General features: G+C 39.7%; 1 protein-coding gene across 1 annotated transcript; it reads left to right on the forward strand.

The window, feature by feature from the left end:
• Nucleotides 1–13,460: 13,460 nt before the first annotated feature.
• On the forward strand, nucleotides 13,461–20,526 carry LOC147339262 (long-chain fatty acid transport protein 2-like). The gene is made up of 10 exons (XM_086291467.1): nucleotides 13,461–14,039; nucleotides 14,341–14,550; nucleotides 16,144–16,302; nucleotides 16,516–16,640; nucleotides 16,796–16,990; nucleotides 18,068–18,158; nucleotides 18,234–18,432; nucleotides 19,263–19,360; nucleotides 19,593–19,723; nucleotides 19,813–20,526. The coding sequence occupies exons 1-10, from the start codon at nucleotides 13,574–13,576 to the stop codon at nucleotides 19,984–19,986; spliced, it is 1,848 nt and encodes a 615-aa protein (XP_086147593.1). The 5' UTR covers nucleotides 13,461–13,573; the 3' UTR covers nucleotides 19,987–20,526.
• Nucleotides 20,527–20,577: the final 51 nt, after the last annotated feature.

Consider the following 20,577-nt stretch of genomic DNA (forward strand, 5'->3'; position numbering starts at 1 on the left):
TTCAGACCATAATCCCATTAAACTTTCCTGGGCTACCAATATGTCGCAAAGTGCAACCCACAGATGGAGGTTTAAAAATTATATGCTAGGAGACTCTGATTTTATTTCATATATGAACACTAATATTGAAATTTTCCTAGATGCCAATTCAAACTCCTCTTCACATGCCAATATTTGGGAAGCTCTCAAAGCCTATATGAGAGGTATGGTTATGTCATACGGTGCCAATAAGGTTAAAAAGGTTAGAGAGAAGATAACTAAATTGGAGATTGACATTAAAAACTTGGAGCAGGAATATATTGCTACCAAAAAGGAAGAATACCTCAATATATTAACAAAAACAAGGTTGCAATATGATAATTTATGCACCAGCAGAGCAGAAGCAGCCATGGCCAGAACTAGATATCACTACTACGAATTTGGAAACAAAACAAGTAAACTACTGGCCTGGCAAATTAAGAAAGAAACATCTGATAAATTTATACGGACAATGTTAACGGAAGATGATAAACTTCTTGATGAATCAGCACTCATAAATGCCGAGTTTAAACGGTTCTATGAAGATCTGTATAAGGAGCAAGGGATCGACAGTACTGCTGCAAAAAGATTTATAGATGGAATAACCCTTCCTAAATTACATAATGAGGACAAAGAACTGCTTGATGCAGATATATCTGAGATGGAGGTTCTTCGAGCCCTCAAGTGTTTACAAAATAATAAGACCCCTGGACCAGATGGATTCCCAGTTGATTATTAGGCTTTTTCTAATAAATTATTGACACCACTTACAAATATGATTAAAGAAGCTTTAGAAAAAAATAAATTACCAGAATCATTGGAAATTGCAACAATCACATTACTGCCAAAACCGGGCAAGGACAAACAGAGATGTGACTCTTACAGACCCCTCAGCCTCTTAAATGCAGATTTTAAAATATTATCTAAAATAATTGCACTCAGATTGGAGGACATTATGCCTAAGATAATAAATACCGACCAAACAGGCTTCATTAAAAACAGACATGGAGCAGATAATGTGCGACGTTTGCTCCATATACTGAACACTGCTCAAAAAAACCAAGACCCACTGCTAATAATCTCCATGGACGCTAATAAAGCATTTGACAGGATTGAGCCAAACTTTCTATTTCAGGCAATGGAAGCCATGGGCTTCGGAGAAAAGTTCACCCGCTATGTTAGGACACTTTTTAATGCCCCCAGAGCCAATATCATAACAAATAATGTGCTCTCAGGCACTTTCTCTTAAACTAGAGGTTGCAGACAAGGTTGTCCAAGCTCCCCCTTGCTCTTCGCGATTGCGATCGAACCACTAGCAGTTGCCATCCGTACTAATATCTGGAATCAAATTTGGCACAAGTGAACGTAAACTTTCTCTCTACGCAGATGACCTCCTACTGTATATAACGGACCCTCTTAAATCAATTCCCTCTTTAATGAAGTGTCTTAAAGAATACAGTGCAGCCTCAGGATACAAGTTAAACTATACCAAAAGTGAGATTATGTTATTAAATATACAAGATAGCCGTATTAGAGCTCTTACTGACCCATTACAGTGGTGTAATAATGGATTTACGTATTTGGGTATACAAATTGGTAAATCCGAGGATCAAATATTCAAACTAAATTATATCAAACTGTTGGAGCAAACCAAACTTAATATTCAGAGATGGATGGATTTTCCATTCTCTTATAGGGAGAATTAATGTTATTAAAATGAACACTTTGCCTAAGTTTATCTACTTATTTCAATGTCTCCCTACAAATGTTCCTAAAAGTTTCTTCAAAGAGCTTAATAAACTCATAACTTCTTTCATATGGCAAAAGAAAAATCCAAGAGTCAAACTCTCCTCACTACAGGCCCCATATTCAAGGGGAGGACTTAATTTACCAAACTTTAGGAACTATTATCTTGCCTCCCAGTACCGATCAATTTGGATCTGGCTACATGCAGAGAGGAGTGAGGTTCGATGGGTTCCAATAGAACAACATGAGGTGAACCCCATACCATTAAAAGATGTTCCATTTTTAGGTACAAAAAAATGTCTATCCAAGCTCACAAACAATTTGATAATATTAAACACCTTCTGTGCCTGGCAGGAATCCCACTCACTTCTGAAAATAAATATCTCATTTCTTAGAAGGACACCCTTATGGGGCAACCCTGATCTCTCTCATCATATTGCTGACCCAATATTGCGGGGATGGAAGGACAGAAATATTCGAACTGTTGCCGACTTATACAATAATGATACATTTATTGACTTTCAACAACTAAAGGAAAAATTCAAACTCCCAGGACAAAGTTTCTTCAAATTCCTACAAATAAGAGATTGGGTCAAAGAGAAATCCAAAGGATTATTCCCCGAGATACCTAAAGAAACTCCTCTTGAAACGCATCTTTGCACCAAACCATGGAAGTCAATAAAAGGAATAGCATCTTCTATATATACTATTATCAATGAAAAGTTACCTGACTATAATAAAGCGTCTATAAAAAGAAAATGGGAGACAGACCTGGGCTATGTCTATGAAGAGGTAGAATGGCACCATTTATTGGAACAGGCACAGACCATGTTAATTTCTACAAATCACAGGCAAATGCAATTTAATATATTTCATAGGATATATTACACCCCTTATAGGTTACATAAAATTGATACTAATTATTCCCCCAAATGTTTGAGATGCTGTGGAATTGCCCAGTGATAGAAGAGTTCTGGAGACGGGCCATTGAAATAATCTCAAGGGTAATGGGGATCCAAATTGAACTGGACCCAAAACTATGGATTCTAGGTGACACAGGTTCTATAAATGTGAATTATCATAAGAAATATTTTATTTTACTTGCGAGTACTGCAGTGAAAAAATGTATTTTGCTACATTGGAAATCTGAAAACGCTCCAACACTGAGACACTGGATTAATGAGCTAGCGTCCTACTGCACACCTGAGAAGATATTGCATAGTGTAAAAGGGAAATATGGAACCTTCGAAAAAATTTGGGGCCCCTTCCTGTCAGTACTACCGTCTTTGGACCTAACAGATCATAGAGATGACGCAAATCCCCCTGGGTCTACCTTGAGTTGATCCCCGGTTAGGCCCTCCTGACTCGATTTCCTGAATGCTGCAGTTTTATCTTGTGGGATGTTGATTCCTGTGCATGAGAGTTTCTATAGATAGGTGTAAATATGGGCTGTCTGGATACACGAATGTGATGAGGTTGAGAGCCATACAGGGGTAAAAGGGTGGGGGGATGGTGGGAGGGGTTCACATGATGTGTTTTCTGTTTTGCTCACTTTTTTTTTTTTTTGAATTCTTTGTTTTTTGTTTGTTTGTGTTTGTTTTAAATTTCTGTAATTATCAATATTGTTATTATTATTATTATTATTATTATTATTATTATTATTATTATTATTATTATTATTATTATGCCTGTATTTTCTGTGTTTGGTTTTCAGATGTTTGAGGTTATCCTTGAAAGGCATAGATACAAGAGTGTGCACCTGGGAGTGCTTCTGTGGTCACAATGGCCTGCCATGCTGTGGTTATTTGATGATACTTGCTCTGTCCCATAGTTGTGAGTTTTCTGTTTGTTTGTTTGTTTGTTTGTTTGTTTGTTTGTTTGTTTGTTTTTGGGGTTTTTTTTTTGTTTTTTTGTTTGTTTGTTTTTTGCTTTGTGTGTCTGTTTGTTTTTGTTCATTTTCCAATTTAAAAATGAAAATAAAGCTTAGAGAAGAACCAGGAAACGGGCAGGGAAAATAATCACAGACCCCTCACACCCTGGACACAGACTTTTTGATCTGCTGCCCTCTGGCAGACGGTACAGAAGCCTGCAGACCAGGACCACCCGACACAGGAACAGTTTCTTTCCCCTCGCCATCTCCCTTCTAAACAGTTGTAGTATTCATTCCACCTCATTTCATTTCTGTATTTTATGTATATAAGTTTAGATTTACACAGCTTTGTGTATGTATGTGTGTGGCGGAGATGTGGTCCCGGGCGCGGCTGCAGGGGAGGAGTGGTGCAGTGAGCTCAACGGGGCGGTGCTGGAGATGCTGGTGAGAACAGCTGATGGCGATTTGGACTGATGGTGGTTTCCTTCCCTTTTTATAGTGAGATGGAGAGGAGCGGAGGGAGAGGGAAATCAGCTGGGACCGACAGCTGTCAGACTGTGTTCAGTCATAAACCAGGGAAAACTATAAATAAATGTGATAAAGACCTGTGTGTGTGTGTGTGTGTGTGTGATTTAAATTGCTGTGCTTGAGAGTCATCATCTACCGGAACCAAATTCCTTGTATGTGTCTGCACATATACTTGGCCAATAAACACAATTTTGATTCTGATTCTGGTATGACAGTTACCTGGAGTTTGTGTTTATTGAGAATGATGAAGGAGGAGTGAGGGGACTTCCGGTGTCATGGTGGCGAGAGTAGCAGCATAAACAGGAGCTCCTGCATCGATAGCTAAAATAATCCGCAATTCAAGAATATAATCCATTAAAAGCGATTTTCCTCTCAAGAATAATGAGCGGAGATAAAAATAAGAAGGGACGAGCCCCAGGCCGAAGCTTAGAAACGCGACTTGAGAGTAAGACAAATGAGGTTACCGCCGCCACAAGCAGGATCGAGGAGGTGGGGAAACGTCTGGAAAAAATGGAAAGAAACATGGTAGGGAAGGAGAAATGGGACATTGGAGTGAGGGATGCCATTGTTCAGCTGCTGGATAACCAGAGGCAGCTCCAAGAGAAGGTTACGGATTTGGAGGGGCGCTCACGCTGTAATAACATACGGCATCCCTGAGAACATAGAAGGCACCTCCATGCTAAGGTATGTGGAAAGCATGATGATAAAGGAGTTGGGGGACGGCGTGGACTTGGGCAGCGAGAAGAACCTAGGGATAGAGAGAGCTCACCCCGGCAGTGGCGTGTCCAGCGGGGTGGCCTGGGGGTGCACAGGCCACCCCCCCAACCAGACTGGCCACCCCAGGTGCCACCCCGAAGCTAAAACAATAAAATTTAATGAAATATCAAATGTATGATTATGGTTTCACAGTGAAGCTCAGATATCCGAGGGTAAGTGAATGCAGCACCGGATTCTGCACTATGAGCATCATGTTAGCAAAGGTAGGAGAGCCAAGCACGAAAGACAGCACCGCAGAAAACATTTTTTCGGCGAAAGATTAACAAGTTAACCTAGCTGGACTAGCCATCGGACATTTGCATGGTGGGCTGATGACTTATTATTATTATTATTTTTTGTAATGGCATGAACAATGAGAAGTGGTGGATTGGCCAGATGCTGGCCGATGTGTAAAAATAACTCAGTTGTTTGGTGGTGGCTATGGGAGAGCTTCCACAGAGGCAACAGGTGGATGAGGGAAGGTGAGGCAGGAGGAGAGACACGAGGTGGCTGCCGGTCCAAGTGTCAGGTGAAGTTATGACCTGCAGTCTATCTGGGTCCGATATAAACCAAGTTTAGGTGCAGTTTATTTTCGTTGTGCTGACTTTTTACAGTCAGTTACAATACCTCATACTGCCTGAGCTAGCATGAGGAGTTTCTATACAGCTGTTCGGTTGCTATGATGTTACTGATAGTGAACTTTATTTTATTCATAAGGTTAGTTAGTAGAGTTGCCAACAGCTCCTTAAAAAATGGAATGGTCCCTCATTCAGAGAAAATATTACGCGTTTCGTATTGAGCTGAGAAGAGACGCAGTTTGTCCCGTACTTCAGCTAGGATGGAAAAAGACACAAAGCTGGAGTTATTCTGTCTTTACAGCTGCCTCTTCTATTGCTACTTCAATCATGAAACTGATCAATGATCAGCTGATGTCTCTCTTGTTTGTTTATCGCCCACTTTGCGCCAGAAACAGGAAACCAGCGGATGTCGCGCTAAACAACAGCAGCACGTTTAAGCTTGATCAGCTGTTGTTAGAATTTATTTAATATTAATTTCTACTATCAGCTGATGTTTGCTGGAGCCACAGCTGTAAAAGCTGCTGGTCATGATGTCGGTTTGGTTATCTGGTGAGAGGGAAACATGAGGATGAAACCAGGAGATGTCCTTACTGAATCATTAGAGCTGAACAGGTGATGGAGAAATAGGTTTACCCTTTAGGCGACATGAATGAGTTGAAGGGAAGTTATGAACTGTTTCTGAGAGACAAATAACACCAGGATCCTTTTCTAAGTAGCTGACAGCTGGTAACTGTGCAGGGGCGGATCTAGCAAAGTGTTGCCAACACAAATTCCCACCCGAATTTGTGTTGCCACCGACCGTATACGGTCGGGTGGGAATTTGTGTTTCATGTGTTGAAGAGATTTGGGCTATGTGACAGGTTTATTCAATGTATAAGAATGATTTATATGTCTCCAACAGCAAGGATCAAAGTTAATGGAAGCCTCTCAAATCGGATAACACTACAACGTGGCTGTAGGCAAGGCTGCCCGTTGAGCCCGCTGCTCTTTAACCTTTTCATTGAACCGTTGGCTCAATGCATCAGGGAAGAGACTCGATTGGAGGGGGTTACAACGGGGAATGTGGAAAATAAAATTTTCTTGTATGCAGACGACGTGCTGGTAGCGCTAGGAAACCCGGAAGAGGGAATTTCTCTGCTTATGGAAATACTGGAAGAATATGGCAGACTGTCTGGTTATAGACTAAACATTCAAAAAACTCAAAGCTTGACATTCTTCTTTAACCCCTCAAGACAATTGGTAGCAAGATATAGATTCGGATGGCATCAATCTCAAATGGAGTATTTGGGGATCCTGCTGACAAAAGACCTTGCATTGTTATATGAAGTTAATTATAACCGGGTGAACAAGAAGATATATGAAGATCTGGAGAGGTGGGGTCTGCTCCTCCTCGATCTGGGCAGCAGATTTAGAGCAATAAAGATAACAATTTAGGGAGTGGGATATGCATTGCTCAAGATTTGTATGGGGAAATAAAAGGTCGAGAGTGAAATATGCAACAATGCAGCTGCCTGGTGAGCGCGGGGGGGGGGCATGGCTCTACTGTGCTTTGAGGATTACTATCTGGCTGCCCAGATCAGACCTCTAGTGTGCTGGTGTAACTCTAAGTTTGAGGCAAAGTGGAAGGACATTGAGCTTTCTTTGATGGATTTCCCAATACAGTCTGTTCTGGGGTCTCTTGAGAGTTTACCACAGGCATATCAGATGCAAAATTTATGTGTAAGTTTTTCCCTGAAAAAATGGGCAGATGTGATTAAAATTTTTGGTCTTAATAGGGAAATAGGGTTGCTGGGATGGCCAGCGTATCTCCCACGCTTCCTTCCAGTATTGTTAGACCATAAATTCAGGGAGTGGTCCAGGCATGGAATCACTGCGATCTGTCAGATAGTGAAGCATGGGGAGCTGATAAATTTTGAGGACGTGTCAGATTTACGAGATCGGCAGGGAAGATTTTTATCGTTACCTACAGGTTCGGAGCTTCTTCCAGAAGGAAATTAGAATGCTTGACGCAGATGCTAGTGGTGTGATCCAAATATTTATGGATGCTTATGGTGAGAACATTATAAGAGGTACTATAGGCAAAATGTACAGAAGTTTTACAGTTATGAAAAAGACCTCAACAAGATATGTCAGTCATCGATGGGAAAAAGAAGCAGGTATAACTATCTCAGAGGAAGATTGGTTGCGGATGTGGAAGAATGTGTTATCTACCACAAATTCTTTAACATGGCGAGATTTTGGATGGAAGAATTTAATTAGATTCTTCATCACACCAAAGTGGAAATCCAAAATAAGTGGTTCAGGCGCTTCATGCTGGAGGGAGTGCGGGGAGGTCGCTGCAGGTTGCTTCCATGTCTTCTGGTCATGCCCTAAACTGAAGACCTTTTGGGAGGAGACTAAACAAATGGTGATGGATGTGCTAGAAGTAACACTGGACTTCTCCTTTAGTACCATGTACCTTGGGAATATCCCTGAGGATATAAATAACAGAGACTCATACTTACTGAAAATAATTATGGTTGCATGCAAAAAGGCAATTACTAAGTGTTGGTTACAGACAAACTGATACCTCTGTAATGCAGAGAGACAGCTGCGAATTTGTTTGAATGGAACATGCACCTGTGTAATATGTAATTTGTGTAAGTAAAACAAGGCGTTGTGTATTTTGGAATATGTGAACATATGTGAATGTGTTGGTTTCCCTTGCCCTCTTTAGTTCTGTATGTAAAATAAGATGAAAATCAATAAAGAGAAAGTGTTAAAAAAAAAAGAGAGAGAATGATGAAGGAAAACCAAAATGTGCTGTGTGCCCTTAAGTGCTAGCAAATGAAGTAATGAAGCCAGCAAAGCTAAAGTTGCATCTCATTACAAAGCACCCAGAGTTTTATCAGCATGAAGTTTACAAGGGGCTCCTCAGAAAAATTTTACCCAGTGTAAGATTCCCTGGTCCCCCCCCAAAAACGAGAACCCCTCCTTTAAGTTATTGACTCATCTCTCAAAGCACAAAGGCAAAACTGTAATGTCTTCAGCAAAAGTTAAGAGAATATCTTTAAATAGTCATTCAAATAACAATGTAGAAGCTGGCAAAAAAACAACAACATTGTGTATAAATATAGAGCTGTATATGAAATGTGTCTGTGAGTACTTCAAAGTAGTCCAAATACTCAGTGGTCCAAAAGTACACTTAGCAGATGCTGCTTGCTCTTCTCAATGGCACCAGCAGGACCCGGAAGGAAAAGTTTCCTCACTAACAGAAGGATGAATAACAATGACTTAAAGGCTACCACCTGCAAAAAATGTAATTGCAAGAGCAACACACACAATGATATCACATCTAGACATAAATACAAATAAGATGGCTTGAGGAAGGTTGCAGATGAGAGCGGCAATGGATCCAAAGCAGAAGCGTCGGATTATGCCTTCAGGATCAAGGGTGCAGACATCGAAGTCCAGCAGCAGCAGTCAGCATACAGCATTAAGGCAAAAGGCCTGCTGGTGGGCACCTGGGATACCTCACACATCATTAACGACATAGCCAAGTTCAAGAGCTCAAACCAGAGACGCACAGGAGCTGGAAGATGGTACCCTGTACAGAGGCATCGCCCAACAGAGAGGGGGACGCAGAGATGTTACTGATTGATGAGACAGGCCAGTGATGCAAAGCAATGCTGAAAGATGCGCTGTTTATTCCATCATACCCCCAAGACATTTTCTTAGTAAAGTCAGCCACTATATTAGCAACAGTCAACTTTAAACAAGGGCAGGACATGTTGACCCACAAGGACGAAACATTCAAACATTCAGTTGTATGGCAAATTATACATATATTTGCAAACTGAAGTTGAGAGTAATGATAAATGTAATGCTTGTCATGACGAACAGGGATGGCATGAGATATTAGGTCATTGCAACTATGAAGATATACTAAGATTTCAGAGTGTTAACGGTATGCAAATTACATGAAAAACTGACAGACCTGATCAGGAATGTGAAGTGTGTATCCAGGGAAATCACAAACCCGGAACAGAAATCCCAATACAAGAGCAAAAGCTCCTTCACAAATGGTACACACAGATTTAGCAGGTCTGATGGCCACTAAATCTATTGATGGGTACAAATATGTGCAGTCATTCACTGATGATTATTCAAACTCAGTGTTTGTATATTTCCTGAAGACAAAAACTGATACACTGCAAGAAACAGAGAAATTTCTAGCAGATGTTGCCCCATATGGCAATGTAAAATGCATCAGATCGGACAATGGTACAGAGTTCACCTGCAGAGATTTCCAAACCCTGCTAAGGAAAAATGGCATTAAGCATGAGACATCAGCGCTGTACTTACCCCATCAAAATGGTACAGCCGCGAGGGGGTAGTGTACTCTTTTTGAAATGGGCAAGTGCATGTTAATTGAGAGTCACTACCAAAATGCCTGTGGAACTATTCCTATCCAAACAGCAGCTGTAACACAGAACAGATGCTGTAATAAGCGAACAGTTATGGATTTATCAAAAAGGGAGAGAAGAAAACTTAGTCATCTAAATGACTTTGTAACTGACAACAGTGGTAGCAACCATACACTACCATAGACTACTGATAACAGGGCAGTGTGTGCTGTCCCACACACATTTAGAATCATCTAACTCAAAGAACTGGATTAAAACTATGGATGAAGAAATCCAATCATTAAGGGAAATGACACTTTCACCCAAACCACTTCACCAAAGAGGAAGAAAACAGTGCGGGGAAAGTCGGTTTATTCCGTTAAGAGTGACATTGAAGGAAATGACTAATACAAAGCGAGATTCATAGCCAAGGGCTACAGCCAGAAGATGGGGATAGATTATGGAGAGACATTCTCACCAGCAGCTAACTTAACAAGCATAAGAGTTCTGTCACAGAAAGCAGCGCAGGACTGTTACTCCATCAAATGGATGTGAAGACAGCATGTTTACACGCTTCCATCGATTATGAAATCTACATTGATCAGCCAGAAGGTTATGAAGAGGGGTGAGGTAAAAATCCTTGTATGAGTTAATCTGGTTGTAACCGGCCCTCGAGGCCATGAGTTCGACACCCCTAAAACGCAGCCGTGAAGAGAGGATGTAATGTGTGTTAGTGTGTAATAAAATTTCCAAAGAACTTCCGGATATTTTGCCTCTGTTGTCATTTTCCTTCGAGTTGATCGCTGTTGATGCTGCGTTGCTCAACAGCAACGATATCCTAATACTTTAAGGTAATTGTTGTGCATATTGCATAGAATTGAATGTAACTGTATATTATACATTAGATGTCAGATAACTAAATAATTCTGGTTAAATCATTCCGTCAGTGAGACACTTTGATAAGTTTTCACATATCGAGCACCAAAACCTCTGAACTGGTGGACAGAACCAAAGATCATGGATGTAATTGTCAGGTACATTGCCTTGACAGTGTGAGCAGTTGTTAGAAGACGTAAAACCCATCCTGAACATCCATTGACATTTACTGTGCAATCAATGTAGTGTTTTGTATACAAAACACTACATTGATTGCATTTAAAATTAATGCATGCATTAAAATTAATGCATAAATTAATGCAATATATTGCATTAATTTTAGATTGGGATTTCTAATCAATTTAAAGGTTTGCAAGCATATTTGAGACCAGATGACTGATAGATCCGCTTCCCATTTTGCAATAGGGAGGGATATTGGCTCATCTATTTTAGAGAGTGTCTTATGTATTTTAGACAGTAATTTGGGGGGTTTGAGATTAAGGAATTGTACCACACTTGGTGGTGTTTGTAATTCGACTTGATTAGGTTTCAATTTCTTTTTTACTATAGATTTTATTTTTTGATATTCTGGAAATCTATTCTTTTAGATCCCATACTTTATATCTAATCTGTCAAACGGAATTAGTTAAAGAATATGGTAACACCTTTAAGATATTTCTGAAAATGATGATATACATTTTTTAAGTGGATCTTCTTTAGTAATTAAAATTCAGAAACAACACCGAATTATAAGTCTCATGTTTGTTTTTAGTATCTGTCTCAGTACTATCCAATGAAAAAGATAAACCCTCTATAAATTAATAATTTGTTTTTCTCTTCAACAGGTCCAGTGATGGTGGAAGATGGTTTAATATATATAAAAAAAAATAGACCAAGAAAGGAACCTGTTTTCTGCAAACAAAGTTTTTCTATGACATGTGGCAAATATTTCTTTAAAGTGTGAATAGAAAGTGTAAATAAAATAAAAATAAATGTCTACGAGTGTGTGCCGTGTGTAGTGTAGTAACAAAATCCAGTCTTGGTTTGAAGTAACTATGGGTCATATGAGACATAAGCTATCAATACCTCAGAATGGCCCCTGAATGCCCTAATGTGAACTTGTTGTTAGGAGTAACCAGGTGAATAACATTAAAGAAAAAAAATCAGGCGATATATAGGCCTATGTTTAAAAAATATAATTCCTCGGTTTTTAAATGATTACTACTTCATCAAATTCCCATGACTCCTCACCAGTAAAGAAAAGAGGAAAAGGGGAGAGAAAGTTAAGGAGGAGTAAACGGAAATGATCCAACAGGTGCTGGAGGCTCCTGAAAGTCGATCGTTTGGATCCAGCAGCAGGTCTGACATATTCCTCTTGATTAAAGAAATGCTTGCATATATTTTGTGCACCGCGTTGGCGGTTTTACCCATACTAATTTACTTTCGGAATCCTTATTTTTTGAAAGATTTATATTGCACATTTATTTCCATTTATGTCGGTATACGCTTGAGCAGAATTGAGAAAAAGTTTTACAGTATTTTAGATCGTTTTCTAGACAAAGTGGCGGAGCATCCGCATAAGAAGTTCATAGTTTACGAGGAAAGCTCCTACACGTACAGCCAAGCCGACAGAGAAAGCAACAAAGTGGCCAGGGCTCTGTTAACGCATGCCCACCTCAAGCAGGGGGACACGGTAGCCCTCTTCTTGGGCAACGAGCCGTGGTTTGTATGGATGTGGCTCGCACTGTCCATGCTGGGATGCACAGCGTCCTTCCTCAACGTCAACATAAGATCCAAATCCCTGCTGCACTGTTTCTCCTGCTGTGAAGCCAAAGTCCTGATCGCTGGCGCTGGTAAGCTGCGTAAATACTGCAGTAAGCTGTTGGGGTTTGTTTTAATGAAATTAACTAATCAGTAACTAATTACTGATTACTTCCCCAAAAAAGTAATCCCATTACTTTACTGATTACTTATTTTCAAAAGTAATTAATTACTTAGTTACTTTTTAAAAACACGATTTACAACCTGAAGAGGTGATAAAGCGATAGATCTTTCAGCCCAATTCTACTTTTTCTACATAATCCATCATACAAAATGTAATCAAATGGAAAAGTCTCTTTTTTTTAACTTGTTTTATTAGTTTTAATCTTTTAACTTTATGCATCAAGCAAAAATTTAATTATATGCAACATTCTCTGACTTGAATAAATTAGTTTAACATTTAAACCTATTTTCTGCACATTCCAGCACATAAAATAAAATATTTTTTGTGTTTACACTCACTCTTTCAAATAGATGCAAGTAAAACACAGCAGAAAATAAATAAAGTCAAAGACTCAGCGGTCCTGTTGCTCTATTTTCACATGTAAAGCAGGACTACGGTAGGCGGAGGTTTACCCTGGTGCAGGTGTGCCGAGGTCAGTTGATATATCTATCTATCTATCTATCTATCTATCTATCTATCTATCTATCTATCTATCTATCTATATATAAAATTAAGAAAAATATGTATTTAAAAATTCTATTCCTCAGTTTTTTTAAATACTTTACTACTGCTACATCGAGTTCATGTGATTCCTCCCCAGCCAAAAAAAGAAGAAGAAAAAAAGAAAGAAAAAGGAAAAACGTTAAGAAAGAGACTCACAAATCACAGCAGGCAAAGGGGGGTGTCGTCCCATTTTAACCCCTCGAACTCTCAAACTCGTTCAAAGTTCAGGAGGCGTAAACGGAAATGATCCAAGGGCTGGAGTCCGTTGAAAGGTGATGTATGAATCCAGCAGCAGGTCTGACATATTCGTCTTTTTTAAAAAACAAAAATGCTTGCATATATTTTGTGCACCGCGTTGGCAGTCTTGCCCTTACTGATTTACTTCCGGAATCCTTATTTTTTGAAAGATTTATATTGCACATTTATTTCCATTTATGTCGGTATACGCTTGAGCAGAATTGAGAAAAAGTTTTACAGTATTTTAGATCGTTTTCTAGACAAAGTGGCGGAGCATCCGCATAAGAAGTTCATAGTTTACGAGGAAAGCTCCTACACGTACAGCCAAGCCGACAGAGAAAGCAACAAAGTGGCCAGGGCTCTGTTAACGCATGCCCACCTCAAGCAGGGGGACACGGTAGCCCTCTTCTTGGGCAACGAGCCGTGGTTTGTATGGATGTGGCTCGCACTGTCCAAGCTGGGATGCACAGCGTCCTTCCTCAACGTCAACATAAGATCCAAATCCCTGCTGCACTGTTTCTCCTGCTGTGAAGCCAAAGTCCTGATCGCTGGCGCTGGTAAGCTGCGTAAATACTGCAGTAAGCTGTTGGGGTTTGTTTTAATGAAATTAACTTTAAACGTGCGCATATCTTTCGTTTTTTAATATCACGTGATCATATTGTCTAATTCATTTAAAAAGATCTTTTTGTATCTCTGACTATTTTTTTTAATCTGGGAGGTTTGGACTGCACTAAAGTTGCATGGGTATATCTTATTAATTTCACCATCAAATAGATCGACTGTTTATTAAACACACATTTATGTAACCCTGTAATGACTGATCAGCACCTCTTTTCTTTTTACCTCCCTCGCTCTCAGACCTTCAAGGAGCAATAGAGGAGGTGCTGCCCACTTTGAAGCAGCAGGGTATCCTTGTGTTTATCCTCCGTGAGCACTGTCATGTGGACGGCATCGAAAGCCTCTCTGACAAAATTCAGATGGAGTCAGACGAGCCCCTGTCCCGTCAGCTCAGGGCCAGCATTAACATCAAGAGTCCTGCGGTGTACATCTACACATCAGGAACCACAGGTAACCTCGAGGGCTTATCTGGCCTCGTGCAGAGGTTGAGTAATTGAAGGAGCAGTGGGGAGAAAAGTGATGACGATTCTAATGACTGACAGGATCCCATGAAAACAGCACAATAGTCATTTAGCTTTTTTCATGAAAATTATTAACCTATCACCATAAAAAACCCCCTCATTATTTCATCATTTGGTTTGGTCCAGGTGCACGCGCTCCTAATTGACGTCAGAGCGGGATGTAGGATGGATCCGTTAAGAGGGATGTCTGGGATTTTAAAAAGAAAAGAGAGACAGCTGGAAATTAAACTCAAAGCGACGCTCACATGAAAGAAACTGTCTGACTTTCCTTGTTTTAGTTAGCTTACTTCATTTATAAGAGTAAATAATATGTTTGCATTATTTTAGCCAACGTGTAAGGATACAACCAAACTCCTTGTACATAGGTATACGGTGTAGATAAGAAGTGAAATTCGTGTATATCCAAAAAGGTAAAATATATTTTATTTGTATCGGGTGTAAGGCAGCGGTCCCCAACCCCCGGCCTCGGACCGTTACCGGTCCGTGAGTCATTTGGTACCGGTGTTGTGTCAAAAAGTGATTGTCTGCCAAAAACTGATTTCCGGTATTTGCCAAAAACTGATTGCTCGTATTTAAACTGCTATAAGTAACTTGTTGGGCTATAATATGTGAAACATATGTCAAATGCATCCCTTATGGATGACATAAAGTCATCTTGAGCCACAAACAACATTCGTGTAACAAGGTAGAAGCCGCAATCAGTTTTTGGCAGTGACTTTTATATAACCTTTATTTATGCAGTTAAAAAATCTCATTAACATTAAAAATGTCTTTTGTAAGAGTAAGTTGGCCAAGAGCACAGCAGAAATGGTAGCAAATATTACAATAGTTCTGTAAAAATATTTAAGTGGGGATAAAGGGCCAGATTGGTTATAAAGTAACACAGAGTTGTAAAGATACGTGAAAAACGGATAATTTTTTAATTCTCTATATAACCCCTTTGTAAACCCTGTTCACCGAAGTCTATTTACGAACATACGTAAAGATATTACACATAAAAAATACACAGAAACATTGGAAATCACTTTTTGGCACAACACTGAGGCTCAGGTGTGAAATGTATGGTTTTCAGGGTTTTTATCGGTTTTCAGCGTTACTTTGTTATCGTTTTTATCGTTAACTCGGTTTTCCTGGGTCTTTTCACGTGTTTTATGAATAAATCTTTTTTTTTTCGGTACCGGTACTAGTTTTATTTTGTTGTATTTATCCGCGACAACTTAAAGGCCGGTCCGTGAAAATATTGTCGGGCATAAACCGGTCCGTACGTGGCGCAAAAAGGGTTGGGGACCGCTGGTGTAAGGTACCAGTTAGTGTACAAAAACAAAAACCCAAACTAAATAAAAAGAAATTAATGAAATAATCCTATAATGAAAAATATTACAAATAAAAAATCTATTTATCTAAGCAGAATATTGACCCATGTCTGCACAGTGTTATATTTTAGGAGTTTTCACAGTTCACAGTATTAAATTGGTGGGACACCTGAGAATGAGGACTAACTGTGCTACATCTGTTTTTACAGGGCTTCCAAAAGCAGCTGTGCTTAAACACAAGAGGGTTTGGAGGGGAAGTTTTCTCCTGACCTTTGCTGGTGTGCGCTCAGATGATGTCATCTACATAAATCTCCCTCTGTATCACAGTGCTGCTTTTCTTATGGGACTTTGTGGAACTATAGAAAGAGGTAATACATGAAACATTACCTAAAAATAAAACCACAAATCAAGATTTCCACTGAATTTATTGCAGGTTAAACCAACATATACATGACCTCAAACTACACCCGCTTCCATTGTTTGTACTTTGAAGTCCTAAAGTTCGCCTTGCAGAGTTTACAACACTGAACTCTTAGCATGAAGCGGCATATTTGCTGAACTCTGTATCTTTCCATTTTTAGGCACCACTGTTGTTTTGAGAAGCAAGTTCTCTGCCTCCAACTTTTGGAATGACTGTAGAAAGTACAATGTGACTGTCATCCAGTACATAGGCGAGGTCATGCGCTACCTCTGCAACACACCAAAGGTAAACACAAATTTAAGGTCATAGTGATGACAATATTGGGATATGCATTAGAAGCTCAAACTGTTTTAATGATTTCTACCAACCTGCTTCAGTCAGGAGCATTGTTTCTTATGGTCATTGTTTATGTTCTCACCTCTCCTTTGGCCTTCTTTTAGAGAGACAATGACAAGGATCATAAGGTCCGACTGGCCGTAGGGAACGGAATAAGGGAAGACACCTGGGTTGAGTTCCTGGAGCGATTTGGGAACATTTGTATCTGTGAATGCTACGGAGCAACTGAAGGGAATGTTGGCTTTATCAACTATGGTGGGAAAGTTGGAGCTGTTGGCAGAGAACATTTTCTCTACAAAGTAAGATGTAATAATAATAATAATAATACATTATATTTATAGGCACCTTTAAGACCCTCAAGGTCACAAAAAAGTAGCAACAATGCAACAATACAACAAATATTGCAAAATAAACTTTAAACATAAGGTAAATGAGGGGAAAAAAGCCAGCATGAAAGTATGAAAAGTAAGCAAGGTAAAAATAGACCGAGACGGAATCAAGGGTATGCAATTCTGAATAGATGGGTTTTGAGACGTGATTTCTAATTAATGAGAGAGTTTGTAGTCCAGAGATCTGGTGGAAGTGCATTCCAAAGTCTCGGGGCAGAATAACTAAAGACTCTGAGTCCCATGGTAGTCAGGCGAGCAGGTGGAAGAGACCGAAGGGAAGCTGAAGCGGAGTGTACGAGGGGATGAGTATGTATGGAAAGATCAGATAAATATGGAGGCGCAAGGTTGTGAAGATGGATAGATGTGAAAAAGAAAAGCACACCCTTTTTCAATTCTAAAGTTACATAATTATAAAACGATAACATTAGTCCACCTTTCTTTATAATGTCACTTCAAGTTGCTTCAGTTGTCAGACAGATGGTCTCACATTTGACTCTAGAATACTTTGGTATACGGAGGAGTTCATGGTCAACTTAATGACTGCAAGATGATCAGGTCCTTTGGCTGCAAAACTAGTCCAGACCATCTCCTCTTCACCATCCTGCTTCACAGTTTTTATGCTGTGCTTGCTTTTCACAAAATATGCCACTGTGTACAGTTCATTTTCCCAAAGGTCTTGTGGTTTGTTCAGATGAATTTTGCAAACCTAAGCCATGCTTAGAAGAACCATGGCTTAAGTCATAGCTTTTTTAGAGAAACCTTTTTTTCACTCAAGTAACTTCAGTCTCAGCTGAATGCAACAACCTTATAAAGAGTACATTTGCATAATGGCTGAAACTAGTGCCACTGGTGGACAATTGGCTGTGAGTCTCTGTGAGGCCAGTGAGCCTTTTTTCAGAGGTTAACTTGACCTCTGTATATGGAGATGTGGCATGATTTATATGACTAACTGCTTATTCTCTTCAATGTATCTGTAAACTGTTTCAGATGGCATGCAAATATGCCCTCATAAGGTTTGACACAGAAAAAGAGGAGCCAGTCAGAGACTCCAGAGGATTTTGTGTTGAAGTCCCAAGAGGTGAGCCTGTCTCTTAAGGTGCCGCCTTGCCTTTTAAGCTGCTATTTAAACGTATACTGTTACTTTTACTCGCAGGAGAAACTGGTCTGCTTGTGGCAAAGATTGGAAAAAGAACACCCTTCAGTGGCTATGCCAAGGACAAGCAGCAGACAGACAAGAAGAAGCTAAGAGATGTGTTCGAGAAGGGCGACATGTACTTTAACAGTGGCGACCTTCTAAAGATTGACGACGAGGGATTTCTCTTCTTTCAAGACCGCATTGGAGACACTTTCAGGTCTGTGAAACATAATAAATGAATTTGACAATCTGGGTGAAAGGTCAGGACAAGGAGTACCAGAGAGTGTTTTTTGTCTTAAAAGCACAACTTAGTGTGACCCCCAAAAAGTTGATTCTGTTAATCTGGATGTAGCGTTTTCAGTGGGAGAAACGTTATGTCACTCATCCAAGTGACTGCACTCAAACCATCGTTCCTCCCCGTCCAGGATGTGTACATCGTCATCATTGAAAGAGTGTCCACTGCCCTGCAAATGTATAAATCCTGGCAATCCTCCTGGCACTTTACAGCATACACTATATTACTCTGTTTGTGTTGGGGAAACCGATCCGTGGGGTGGACCAATTTTTGGTGCAGCGTGTTTTGGGGTTTAAAAGCCACAGAGACTCAGTGTTTAGAAAAAATGCATCTCAACTGATCCAATACTACTGACACATACGGGATCAATACAGGTTTGCGCTTAGGCAGCAGTTGTCCTTCTGTCTGGAACAGCTGGATGAATGTTTAACAGATTGCTTACAATCTGGGGTTATAGTTGTAAAATAAGGCCAGAAAGTTTACTTCTTCACTTGAAATAGAATTTAAGCTATGGAAAAAACAGTAAAACCCTCAAGTTTAGGATATATCATATATAATTTCAGAATTACGGACACTGTGGTGAGTCTAATCTAATTGCTTTCAGTATTTTATTCTTTATAGTTAAACCTAAACATCTTTGATGAACTATTATCTCAGTGTTTTAGGGAAGTTTGTTACTTTTGTGTGTCCCTGCTGAAAAAAGATACACTGCAGCTGAGTTCTGCAAATACTCTGTATTATATCTGTTACAGGTGGAAAGGAGAAAATGTGGCAACCACGGAGGTGGCTGACCACCTGCTCGCAGTTGACTTTGTTGAAGAGGCTAATGTCTATGGTGTGAAGGTGCCAGGTAATAATGACACTAAAAGCAAGATTATTGTGATGTATGTCTCATAAATATTACAAACATCTTTTTTTTCCAGAATTCTAAGAAAAAAACTCAGAATTCAGAAGTTTTTTCTTGGAATTCTGAGATTAATCGCATATTTCTGACATACTGAGGAAAAACTCTGAATGTTTGGATTAATGTCTGGATTCTGAGGGTATTTTTTCTTCTTTTTACTTTGACCTTCACTGAATAGGACACGAGGGAAGAATTGGAATGGCAGCGCTGAAACTGAAAGAAAATATGGACTTTGATGGCAAAGCTTTATATCAGCATGTCAAAAACTACTTGCCCAGCTACGCAAGACCACGCTTCGTTCGCATACAGGTAAATAAAGTTCAATGAATGATCACATTAAGATATATCTGCATACATCTTAGCAATAATCCCGTAACCATTTCATTTTTCTCTGGCAGGATGCATTGGTAGTGACGAGCACCTTTAAGCAGATGAAGGTGAAGCTGGCAGAGGAAGGTTTTAACCCTGCTCTCATCAAGGATCCTCTGTTTTACCTGGAAGACAATAAGGGCTACATACCCATGACTCAGGAGTTATTCAACTGCATTGCAGAAGGAAGACTCAGGCTTTAAACGAGTTCAGCGCTGATTTTTTTATTGTCAGTCTCAAAAACATTAGTGTTTACATTAATCTTTACATTGTGGATATACAAACATATAATGGCATGCATTTCATTTTTTTATATTTCAACTGTTTAGTCTGAAATACTTTCTTTTTTTTAAAATGATTTTTATATGAGTAAATCCCATATCGCCGACACTGTTATTTGGTGACTGTGTTGGTTGACTGTGTGCTGAAGTAAACTGCTTATCAATCAATAGGTGAATTATTGTGTGGATGTGAGGTACACTTTGTGCTGGTTTTGGGCTCGTCAGAGGAGTTTAGGAGCAGTGGAAGTTTCCAGTGGCGTAGGAGGGGGGGCTGTGTTTGTTACGGCAGAGGAAGACATACAGTTCACTCTTCTGCAGGTGGAGGGTAAGTGCTTTTGAGCTGCTGGAGAAACCTTCAGAGGGCAGCAGAGCTGGTGCCGACCACACTGCACCCACTGGTTACAGAAGCTGGGAATGTATGAAAGTATTGTTGCAAAATATGAGAAGTTGTAGAATAAAAAGGAACAATTTGTAGAAAAAATGTGAACGTGTACTTTGAAATTTCCACCTGTA

This window comes from Aulonocara sp. 'chitande type north' Nkhata Bay, linkage group LG1, assembly GCF_057382095.1.
Source record: "Aulonocara sp. 'chitande type north' Nkhata Bay isolate Kocher_YH1m ecotype deep benthic linkage group LG1, A_spYH_male_GT1.1, whole genome shotgun sequence".
In the NCBI taxonomy this organism is placed as follows: Eukaryota; Metazoa; Chordata; class Actinopteri; order Cichliformes; family Cichlidae; genus Aulonocara; species Aulonocara sp. 'chitande type north' Nkhata Bay.

Excerpts from the sequence above, each read along its gene's own strand:
- LOC147339262 (XM_086291467.1), top strand. The coding sequence starts at position 13,574 with ATGCTTGCATATATTTTGTGCACCGCGTTGGCAGTCTTGCCCTTACTG. Across the intron at positions 18,433-19,262 it reads CGCATTGGAGACACTTTCAG|GTGGAAAGGAGAAAATGTGG; the intron begins GTCTGTGAAACA and ends TATCTGTTACAG. Across the intron at positions 19,361-19,592 it reads CTATGGTGTGAAGGTGCCAG|GACACGAGGGAAGAATTGGA; the intron begins GTAATAATGACA and ends TTCACTGAATAG.